The sequence below is a fragment of the Paramormyrops kingsleyae genome, chromosome 9 (genome assembly GCF_048594095.1).
Source record: "Paramormyrops kingsleyae isolate MSU_618 chromosome 9, PKINGS_0.4, whole genome shotgun sequence".
Classification (NCBI taxonomy): Eukaryota; Metazoa; Chordata; class Actinopteri; order Osteoglossiformes; family Mormyridae; genus Paramormyrops; species Paramormyrops kingsleyae.
The window spans coordinates 10,725,297-10,737,520 of NC_132805.1; the positions used below are offsets into that span (position 1 = coordinate 10,725,297).

Genomic DNA, 12,224 nt, shown 5'->3' on the forward strand with positions numbered 1-12,224 from the left:
ATGGATTAACAGGCAGAGGTGTGACAAAGGCATGGCTGCCATAACAGAGACATAACAATGGATTAACAATGGGAAGGGAAAGGCGTGACAATGGCTGAACAGCGGCCGGGGGGGGGGGCACAGGGGGCTGTGGCCAAGAATGGAGATTAGCGCTGCAGGATGGTCAAACGCAGCACAACTACTGTAAATAAAGACGACAGTGCTGGGTGGAGGGGGGCGGGGGTCGCTATGACAACAGTTGTACATCACAACTACACAGCTGACCCCAGAAGCATACTGTCACTACAACTATCTGCACACTGAGTGCTGAGCCACAGATATGAGCGCGATCCAGCCGCAGGCAAGGTAGTGAGGTGTGTCAAGAGCCAGGCACCGGGGAATATAAGGAGCCTCATTGAAGCCTCACGATGCCCCACGAACATCGACAAAAAATGCTTTGTTAAGTATGTTGAGTAAGAATTCGGCTTGATTCCATGCCTTGCCCTCGTTTTCCCCGGCCAATTCTGACTGTCCTAAGATTTCATGGATTTCCATGATGTCGGAAGACATAATGAGTCTATGGTAGCAGGGATCTGTCCGATAGGATTTAAAAGCGACAGGACAGTCAGCGGGCACCTGAGGTGGACAGTTGTCACATGACACAGTCCAGCTGGGCCACATGGACGTGCATGCGAGAACGGGAGGGGCCGGCCTGTCACGCTGTGTTTCCTGGCCTAACCGCATCTGCTGAGCTTAGCCATAAATCAGCAATGGGGGGGGGGGGGTTTCCTCGCCGTGAGACCATGCAGCAGTCAGGCCATGCCGCCTGCACACACCCCTGCGCCATCCTGCACGTGACGCTGGGCCGGTCAGGTTTCAGCTATAGCGTCAAAGCCCAGAATTGAAGGGTTTAACTTGAAGGTTTCTCACTGTCTTCTGCTAGATCACACTCAGACCAAACTGTGGATGCAGGCAGCAGATGCTCGCATGTTCTGAAAATCAGGGAATATCTGCAAACATACACTGCCGATAATTTTGTCCATAAAACATTGTCTTGAAACTGCCCAAAGTCAAGGACAATTTGTCTAAAGGGTTCAAGCACATATTACTGGTTCTTCATACCATAAGAGCCCCTGACTAGCCAGATACAAACCAATAAAACTCTCCGAGGTTTACGGGTCTGCCCAAAACACCAGAAGAACAGGATGAGAGGAAAATGATCACAAGATCTGCTCATTCAGAGCAACCCTGGACAGCTTAAGCTCCTCTCGTGGCATTCAGACGTGGGCATGAAACAGCCCACTATTCCGCATGTGTAACCCGATGACCAGCAGATGGCGGCGCTGAGCGCTCTCACCACGTGACATCACCCGCCAGCAGCGTGGACCTGGGAGCAGGAGCGAAGGGGGCCAGGGACACTCAAAAACACTAGTGAAATGACACAGCTGGTAACATAAATGATTTCGGCTCAGGAATTAAAGATTTGCCAGTATGGCTACAGTTTATCCTATTTATATTTAAACAGTGCCTCTCTGAACATAATTGCCCCCGGTGCACAAAGATTTAGCTACAACAAGAACCTTGTAGATGAGCATGAATGTGTGAGTGGGGAGGGGGAGCGATGTCAGTGAATGGATCCCGACGCAGCCCCCATATAACAGGATCTACAACCAGAGGCAGAAAATTGAGTCTCGCTCCCTTCGGTTTTTTGCCACAGAACTCCATACATCTTCATACTCATTTTCCCCACACGAGCACATATGGCCATGTTGACTGATACAGGGAAAAGGGAATATTATAATAACTCATAACCGCAGACCGAGAAGATACACCCCATCGATCTAGGGTTCAGTAAACCCTAGGCAGAATTTCTGCTATCTACTGTTTGTATATTCTTATAAATTGGATTATTTAACAGTTTAAGCCAAAAGGACATTTATCTCCTTTAAAGTAGCAGATAGTGGCAGAGACTGGCCTTAATGGTATCTGGGCCCTTTTTGAATCACATTTTCCTGTGAGTCTTCAATCAACAAAACATTTTCGGCTGCTGTCCTTTTGTAGGGAAAGAACCAGCCGCTTTAAATATTAAAGGCAGCCATGGAAAATGAAGGCATGGGGCGAGTATAAATAGTGAGGAAAATTACTGAAACTTTCGCTCTAAAAGCAGGCAGTACACCGCACGATTAAAACTTAAAAAGGGGAAACATTTCCGTGAATTACGCCGCTTGACCCATTTCCTCAGAACCACAGTGGTTCTGCTTTCTGGTACTGACTGGATTCTACGGAGCCGGGCTCACGCAGAAAGTACTCCAAGTGGATGCTGGAGTTTAAAAATGCGAAATGCTCCAGTGGCATTCTGGGAAGGGGTTATTACCCAGGTGGGTTGGAGTGCACAATCCCAGTGAAGAAACGTCCTTTTCAGCTGCAGCCCTGCCCCCCCACCCAGCTCATGAATAGGAAGTGGTTTGGGGGTTGCGTCCTTGCGGCAGGAATCCACCACGGCACTCTCGTGTGAGTGTACTTCAGGGGATAAATGTATGTGTGACTCAGTCACGCGAGAAACATCTGTGCGGCATATTTGGGAACGTGCTTGGAGACGGCTTCTCAGAACGCGAACACCTTGGACCATGTCAGGGAGGGTAGACAGAGCTGCACACATGCATGTAGACAGACAGACACACACACACACATGTCTGTACAGACAGACAGACAGACACACATGCCTGTACAGAGAGACACACACACATGCCTGTACAGAGAGACAGACACACACACATGCCTGTACAGAGAGACAGACACACACACATGCCTGTACAGACAGACAGACACACACACATGCCTGTACAGACAGACAGACACACACACATGCCTGTACAGAGAGACACACACACATGCCTGTACAGAGAGACAAACACACACATGCCTGTACAGACAGACAGACACACACACATGCTTGCATTTCTCTTCCAGCAAACCTCAAAATCAAGGAAAATAAGCTTCTGCCGTTTTAGGCAGATGAAGTTCTAAAAAAAACCTCACTGAAGTCTGTTTTTTAGGTATTGCTGTTTTTCTGGCAGCAAAGAGGAACACAGGTGCTTATGCGAGCACTCTCTCTCTCTCTCTCTCTCACACACACACACACACACAAACACACAAAACCTGCATGTGTTACAATCCCGTGCATACAGACGCATATGCTCGCATGCATGCACGTGAGAGCACGTGTGGCCTCTGTGATTTCCCCATGCTGGGGTCTGGAGGAGCAGATTGGCATCATTAGTCAGTTTGGATGGCACTGGGCACCATGTGGCTCCCTGCTTTCACAACACAGGTGCAGCAAGGCCACTCAGGATAACTCAGGAAGGGCATAAATGCCAGGGAACTGCATACGGCCCGAGATTCTGTGCGCGCCCCGAGGATCTGCGTACAGCCCTAGGATCTGTGCATACAGCCCGAGGATCTGCGTACAGCCCTAGGATCTGTGCATACAGCCCTAGGATCTGCGTACAGCCCAAGGATCTGTGCATACAGTCCGAGAATCTGCGTACAACCCAAGGATCTGTGCATACAGTGCGAGGATCTGCATACAGCCCTAGGATCTGTGCATACAGTGCGAGGATCTGCATACAGCCCTAGGATCTGCGTACGGCCCAAGGATCTGTGCATACAGTGCGAGGATCTGCGTACGGCCCGAGGATCTGTGCATACAGTCCGTGGATCTGCGTACGGTCCGAGGATCTCTGCATACAGCCCAAGGATCTGTGCATACAGTCCGAGGATCTACAAACGGCCCGAGGATCTGTCCATACAGTCCGAGGATCTGTGCATATAGTGCGAGGATCTGCGTACAGCCCTAGGATCTGCGTACGGCCCGAGGATCTGTGCATACAGTCCGTGGATCTGTGTACGGCCCGAGGATCTACAAACGGCCCGAGGATCTGTGCATACAGTCCGTGGATCTGCGTACGGCCCGAGGATCTGTGCATACAGCCCGAGGATCTGCGTACGGCCCAAGGATCTTCATACAAACCAGGGATCTGCATATTGAAAGAAGGTACTAAAGATATGGAGATCTGCATACATCCCAGGGATCTGCATACAGCCAAGGGATCTATGTGCAATAGACGGATCTGCAGATGACTCAAGAAAGAGGGTATTACAGCCTGGAGATCTGAGTACAGCCTGGAGATCTGAGTACAGCCTGGAGATCTGAATACAGCCTGGAGATCTGAGTAAAGCCTGGAGATCTGAATACAGCCTGGAGATCTATGTTCAACCAGGGGATCTGTGTACAATCCAGGAATCTGTGTATGACTCAAGAAAGAGGGTATTATAGCCTGGAGATCTGAATACAGCCTGGAGATCTGAGTACAGCCTGGAGATCTGAGTACAGCCTGGAGATCTGAGTACAGCCTGGAGATCTGAATACAGCCTGGAGATCTGAGTACAGCCTGGAGATCTGAATACAGCCTGGAGATCTGAATACAGCCTGGAGATCTGAGTACAGAGCAAGGATCTGCATACAGCTGGAGGATCTGCGTACAGCCTGGGGATCTGTGTACATCCCCAGGGGATCTGCATATGACTCAAGAAAGAAGGTACACCAACCTGGGGATCTGAGCATGGCCCAGGGATCTGCATACAGCCTTAAGACCTAAGTTTGTGATATTCCACCCCTCCTCCCCCCAGTGCTGAGAGAAAATAAGAGAAAACAGAACAAAAATCCCCCCAAACTGCTTCTCAGAGGGAGGCTTAAGGTGGTCATTCCAACAGCTTTACTGTCATTGTATTGCAGCTTTGAAGCAAAGCCTGAAACAGCAGCCAATCCCCCCCCCCCCCCATTAAATCCCCCGCTGCCCCCAAGCATGGTTCCATCACTGCCGGAGATCCAATAAAAGTCAGCCCGTGTCGTCCAGGGGAGGCATCTGAACGGGAAACCTAAATGGACCAGAGTGAAATGGCAGAGATTGTGCAACATTGTGCCAACAGGTTTCACACACAGGGCCTTGCGGTGATGCACAAGCATTCCAGTCGGTGCCAAGTTTGCAGTCATGCATGTGCATTTGGGTCTGAACCCGGGACGCAGTGATACACACGCATTCAGACTAGAAACAGGCCTGCAGTCATACACACAAATTCAAGTCCGTCTCTGGCCGTCTTCAGCCGGCAGTGATACACACGCGTCCGGCTCCGTCTTCAGCCGGCAGTGATACACACGCGTCCGGCTCCGTCTCCGGCTGGCAGTGATACACACGCGTCCGGCTCCGTCTCCGGCTGGCAGTGATACACACGCATCCGGCTCCGTCTTCGGCCGGCAGTGATACACACGCGTCCGGCTCCGTCTCCGGCCGGCAGTGATACACACGCGTTCGGCTCCGTCTCCGGCCGGCAGTGATACACACGCGTCCGGCTCCGTCTCCGGCCGGCAGTGATACACACGCGTCCGTCTCCGGCTGGCAGTGATACACATGCGTCCGGGTCACTGCCGTCTCTGGTAGCTGGCTAAGGCAAATGGTGACCGGCACTGGATGCGATGGTGAGGTCACTCTGATGCATGCTGCACTCTTCTGTGGCTTTTTCGCTTCTCTGTGAGGAAGGTAAGGCCCAGCTGGACAAGGGGGTGGGTGGGGTGGTTTGGATGTCCCAGGGTGGGGCAAAATAAAGTCTCACTCCTGCATCATTATGGATTATAAAACACAGCCTCTCTGCTCTGCACAGACCTGCCTCCCTTATCCCAGGTGGGTACCTTCCCACGACCTGGCCTGGCCCGACCCGGTCTGACCTGACCTGACCCACCTCGACCCGTTTCCAGGCATGTTTCCGATTTGCTGACGCAGAAATGCCTCTTTTTCGTTATGATGACAAACCACCATGTAATTAAACCCACTTTTACTCCAGTACCTGCACAAAATCCTCGTTCTGTCCATCCCAGCGTCGCCCCCTCCGTGCTCACACTTAATTACGATATGTTACAAGTACACAATGCATTATGATCTCGATATAATTGGCCCCTCACTCAGGGGAATAGACAGACTCCGCTATACCGCCATTCAGTGTTCATCCGCCCTCCCCACTATTCGCTTACCCATTGCAGGTCCATAAGACATAATTCTTCCCACGATCCTTTGAGATGGGATGCGGGGCTGTGTTTGTCAAGCACACACGGCTACAGGAAGTGTCCCTTTGACCCTTGTGGGGGGGGGGGGGGGGGGTATCATGTGTACCAGAGCGTGACTCCGTTCCTCCGGACACTGAACCGCCGGATCTTTGGTAGCGCACGGCCAGCCGCCCCCACTGAGGGGGGTCCACAGCAGTCAGCAGGAAGCGGACTGGGACAAAAGGTCTAAGTTTAGGAATGCTGGGGTTGGTTTCTATTTACGACAGCTTGCCCAGCCAGAGCGCAGCCTTGGGTGCAGGCCAGCTTGGCAGAGCTGGCGAACAGGGACGCGGACGATGCCAAGAGAGGCACGGCCGGGAAAGACGGAAGCGAGCTCCGGCTCTGGGAATGGGGCGTGGACTTCTTAAGACTCATGTGTGAGCGTGCATATTTATAGGCGTGCGTATGTGCGTGTAACAGAACTTGGAAAGCAGGACTAATGAAATCCATAAAAACAAACACCCCCCCACCCCCCCCACCATTAAAGTCCTTGGCAAACAGCCGGGGATCCACTCGCTCTGGAACCCCCTCCTTGTTTTAGAACGCAGCCCGAATGCGACCACTGCAGATCGCTCCTCGCCTCGGATCCCACGTGCTTCGATTCGTGTCGGCAAAGTGTCGGACCAAATCTTGGTTGCCATGGCGAGCATTCTGATCCTCCGCTGGTAACGAGGAGCCGATAATTGAAACAAACAAGCGCTCCCCCCTCCACCCCCCCTCAGCACGACGCGCCAGGGACAGGCGTGCTGCTCGGCGCATGTGGTCCCGCTTCACCTCCCACTGAGAGGTCTTTTCCGCTCCTTCACGGGCCACAATTCGACATACGGCCCACACTGCGCTCCAGCAGCGACGGCTAAAGGTTTCGCGAGCCATGGAGATCGGAGCCCCGCGGCTTCTGCGAGTTCCGTGAGTGTTCGCCGGCAAACGCCGCCCTTCTCTGGCAACTGGGTCGGAACGGCACCGCTGCAGACAGATGCAGTGCCACCGGGACAGAAATATCAGAAGCAGGGGAATGACTGCAGTTGTCCAGGATAACATGACAGAATTGGGAATGAAATATTGGGACTGGGAACAAAGTCATACTATAAGGGACAGAACAACATTACTAGAGATAAAACAAAAGGAATGGAGTATTAGATGCCCTCAGAAACCATACTACACTGGCCCCCTCGCAGACTCCAGTGTGGTGGACTGCATAAAACTACGTTCAGGAACAGGAACAGGTCCGTGATGAAAAGGAAAGAGAAAAGGAATAAGGGGCAGCAAGAGCAGACTGAGGAAAGAGCCGCCATCTCGTCCTGCAGGGCTGCAGGTGCCCATCGACAGCTCGCAAGATTCTCAGCTTCCAGTTTCGGTTTCTCTCCTGCAGAAACACGCCTGACACCAAAGGGGTTGTGGGGACACGCTCACACAAGTGGCTGCGAGTTAGGCTACTGAGCTTGTGTGTGTGTGTATGTATGTATGCTTGCATGTGTTGGGGTATTTGTGTGTGGCGAGGTGTGTGTATTTCTGGAATGACACAGGAGAGAATCTGTGTGCATTTGTGTACATATGAGAATATGATCGTTGGGAATCCTGAACACACTGACCCAGCTGACCTGGTCACTAGGAATCCTGAACACAAACCCAGTCAACCTGGTCATTAGGAATCCTGAACACAGACCCAGTCAACCTGGTCATTAGGAATCCTGAACACACTGACCTAGCCAACCTGATATTTGAAAATCCTGAACACATTGGCCTAACTGACTTGGTTATTGTAATCCTAACCACACCTACCTCACTGACTTTGTCATTATAAGCTGAAACACAGCAGAAAATACATGGGGGGTGAGCATTTCTGGGCCTGAAATACGGCTGAAGCTACGACTTAGAACCCTTCCTTATGCAAAAAGTACAGCTGGTGCACAGGTCAGCGACACTGGCCTACTGCAGACAGTGAGGACAGAATGATTTGCAGTGGTGCTGAAGGAGCAGTAAACGCACTGTAGGTGCACATATCCTTGAAGGAGATCCGATCGCAGGTCATGCATCCTCAGAGGGGTCACTTTGCGGTGGCAGGTAAGCAGACTAAGCTGAGCATCAGACGGAAACACAAACTGAACAAAGAAGGATGCCAGTGATCTGAAGAGGTCACTGAGTTGATTAGTGTGCATCAATATAAGCTGCAATGGAGTTTTTTTCCCCCCACCTTGACAGACAGAGTAACAAGAGGAAGAAAATTGATCGTCATTTTCTAGGAGGAAGATGCCGATTAAGTCAGTTAAGTGGTATTGACTAAACTTTAACGTTCTGTGACAACTGAATATGTGCACCAGAGGTCACATTCTCAGGTGGCTCTTTCCATAGCCTGCATATACTCATCAGCGCCCCCTCTGTTCGGCGTACAATGAACTGCACAATGCAGTTATTCATGGCATTGCATTTTTAATAAAAAATTTCTTCGGTCAATATATCAGTGGACAGTGTAAACAGATCTAGGCACTGAAGCGGAGAATTTGCTCTGGATAAGAATGTCTGCTAAGCTAATGGAAGAGATCAAACAGAACGTGCAAATTCACCACGGCTGCTGTACCGGCGGCGCTGGGCAGCTTTCCAGGCAGGCTGTAAGGGTCCTGATCCTCAGAGAGGCTCAGAAACGAGCTCGCACCCAACCGGCAACACTGAGCCATGTCAGGCGAACAGTTTACGAGAAAAAAAAGCAATCATCACAGAATTGCCCAAGAAACCAACCAGGATCATCTTTTCTCTTTGCTATTCCTCATACACAAAGAGAACGGGTGATATCTAGAGCCTCTGGCTTACACACATACGCAGTCAGGCAGTGTCGCAAGCTGCACTGCAGCAGCTGCCCTTCCCGAGTTTCCAGATTGGAGGCCTGACTGCCTGATTGTCACTGACTTCCAGTCTGCAGTTTCCTCCCTATTTATAAAGTTCACTTGGTCCAGCCTCTTACAATAACAAGCAGATTGAGTTATGAGGCAGTGCTGATTCCCAACCCCCGCCCCCCCTTTACACACACACACACACACACACACACAAACACACACTCAGCCACCACCCACAGCCCTACTGACCACTTACCTTTGCACTGATTTGTGTTTTTGTCCAGGATCGCCTTCGTAGACACTATTTTCCCATATCTGCAGAGATACAAAAAAAACAAAGACAATCAGTTAGCAATTAGTGTGTAAACAGCATTAGGCGTGGCATGGAGAATGAGGAATGCATGCCAAGGACAACAAGATCCACCTTCTGATTGGTCTGTCCTCTCCCTCCATTTATCTGTCCCTGTTTTATGATGTCACACAACCAACACCTTTCCCCAGTCTGGGTAGGGATCCCTAAGTGGACTGGGACCTGATCAGGTCAGAAGCATGTGGCAGTGACACACAGTAGGGGCCTTGTGCACGGTAAAGACACACGTCAAGACACGACAGCATGTCAGAGGGGCACAGTAAAGCCGTGTCGGCAGTGTGTCAGAGGCGTGTCAGGGGCACAGTAAAGCCGTGTCGGCAGTGTGTCAGAGGCGTGTCAGGGGCACAGTAAAGCCGTGTCGGCAGTGTGTCAGAGGCGTGTCAGGGGCACAGTAAAGCCGCGTCGGCAGTGTGTCAGAGGCGTGTCAGGGGCACAGTAAAGCCGCGTCGGCAGTGTGTCAGAGGCGTGTCAGCGGCACGGTAATGCCGTGTCGGCAGTGTGTCAGAGGCGTGTCAGGGGCACAGTAAAGCCGCGTCGGCAGTGTGTCAGAGGCGTATCAGGGGCACGGTAAAGCCGTGTTGGCAGTGTGTCAGAGGCGTGTCAGGGGCATGGTAACGCCGTGTCGGCACTGTGTCAGAGGCGTGTCAGGGGCACGGTAAAGCCGTGTCGGCACTGTGTCAGAGGCGTGTCAGGGGCACGGTAAAGCCGTGTCGGCAGTGTGTCAGAGGCGTGTCAGGGACACGGTAAAGCCGTGTTGGCAGTGTGTCAGAGGCGTGTCAGGGGCATGGTAACGCCGTGTCGGCACTGTGTCAGAGGCGTGTCAGGGGCACGGTAAAGCCGTGTTGGCAGTGTGTCAGAGGCGTGTCAGGGGCACGGTAACGCCGTGTCGGCACTGTGTCAGAGGCGTGTCAGGGGCACGGTAAAGCCGTGTCGGCACTGTGTCAGAGGCGTGTCAGGGGATCGAAAGGAGTCGTTTTGAGGGAAAATGGCTCTGCCTGTTCCTCAGTGAAACCACCACGGGAGATAATCCCAAGCTAAGCGAACAAGGGGCAGCCACACCACATGAGAGACGCACAAACACACATGTACTATACACACACACACGTTCAGGGCTCCTGCCCTACAGCATAACCAACACTTCACAAATGCTGGTTGATCGCCACTCAGTCTTTCCAGCAAGCCTGGGGCTGTCCTGACCCGGGGAGGGGGCTCTAATCAGTGTGGGTGTTCAGCCAGCCCCCTCTCAGACGTTTTATGTCGCACCAGCGTTTCATCAATGTCCCGCAGTTATGTGTTAGTGGCGCCTAAAACTGGAACCTACAGCTTGAGTATGACTGGGTTGCTTACAAACAATGTCCACCGATGACGGTAAGAAATGCGAGGGTTGAGGCCGCGGTGTTGTTCCGTATGGCAGCAACCCTGAGCAAGAGGATGACCAGCGAGAAAGGGAAGTACTGGTGGATGTCGTAACCTGACAAAGTCCCTTCTGAGTTTGACTGTCCCCCAGTGTGTCCCACAAAATATTTAAGGAACCGGAAAACACAGGACCCCTTCATTGATGTGCGGCTTTTCATTAAGTCTGCACAATAGAGCCAAAAAAAAAAAACGATTTAGTGCCAATTGTGGCCATTAATCCTGACGTAAGGTTGTTTTATGTTTAAACCCGGAAACATCTGCTCTGAGACCCCCACAGACAATACAAAGCAGATGAAGAAGCCTTTATAAGCCAAAGGAGAACATCAAGACAGAGAAGATGAGAAGATCCATTACCATCAGCCTCTAAACGTTATAGCTGGTGGGGAGTTTCGGCGGTGTAGGGAGACCCATCATCACCTCGTCCTTTCAACCTCGTAGTCTCCGCACCTCGTCCTCTGACTTATGGTGTTTATTACACGTCTGTTTCACTCACTCTCTCCGCCTTGCGCTCAGTTTCTCCGAATTATTGTGACTTTCATCATTTTAAAGCAAGGTAATGTGGTTGGCAACGGCAGAGAAAGCAATTATCCACAGGATCGTAAGCACAGGTCCCACAGCCCTTAATGTCGTCATCGTCTGGGCCTGGGTCCTCCGATGTGTTCCAGTCTGCGTAGTTAATGCCCCCCAGGTCTGCTTTTCACTGAGCTATGCTCTCTTAATAGCCCTCTGAGGTTGCTCCAGGGACACACGTACATGCCGTTCTGTGCACTATCAGAGTACACGATGAAATGCGCAACATGTGCCAAAGCCTGACATGCGCAATGAACGCAGGTTACCTTACAGGTCACATGATCCGCCAGCCCTCTCCTCACTGACGGCCCAATAGATTTCTGGGTACCAGGCGGATGGTGCCAAGCGGCCTCATCGAGCGACATGATGGCTGAAAGCAGGAGCCACGGAAGCCAACGGGAAAGAGGCATTTCTGCTGCGCCAGCGAATTCCGTCCACGTGCCGCACTCCGGGGCGGCTCAGAGGAAATGTTTTGTTTTTTTTTCTGTTCATAAAAAAGTGGAGAAGTGTTGCTGCCACCCACGCCCAAGAGCCGAGAGCCGGCGAGACTTTTAATTAATCTTGCACGGGCTCCAGGCAAAAGAAAAGGAGTGTTACATTTCCTGTTCACAAGGACGGGGAGGTTTAATAAAGGCGGGATCACTTTCCCGTCACCATGCAGGCTCATTTCCAGCCGCGTGTTTTATGGCACACACCGACGGAGCCCCCGTCCCCCCCCCCACCCCCCACTGTATGGCCAAACAGTTTAATGGGACAGGGCAACAGATGAGGAGACAGGCCCTTTAAAGCATGGCATTCAACGGGAAAATTACTGCCTGTGGACACACTCTGCTGTCCGCAGTATTAGTGTATTTATACTCTTGTCGCTATAAAAGTGCATAACAAATTTATGCTCATTTGCATA

General features: G+C 51.6%; 1 protein-coding gene across 2 annotated transcripts in view; it reads right to left on the minus strand.

The window, feature by feature from the left end:
• rbms3 (RNA binding motif, single stranded interacting protein) overlaps nt 1–12,224 on the minus strand; it is a 150,071-nt gene that overhangs the window by 92,953 nt on the left and 44,894 nt on the right. For both annotated transcript variants that reach the window (XM_072716314.1, XM_072716313.1), the window contains exon 3: nt 9,221–9,279. In XM_072716314.1, the coding sequence (XP_072572415.1) occupies nt 9,221–9,279 (59 nt within the window). The remainder of the gene's footprint in view (nt 1–9,220; nt 9,280–12,224) is intronic.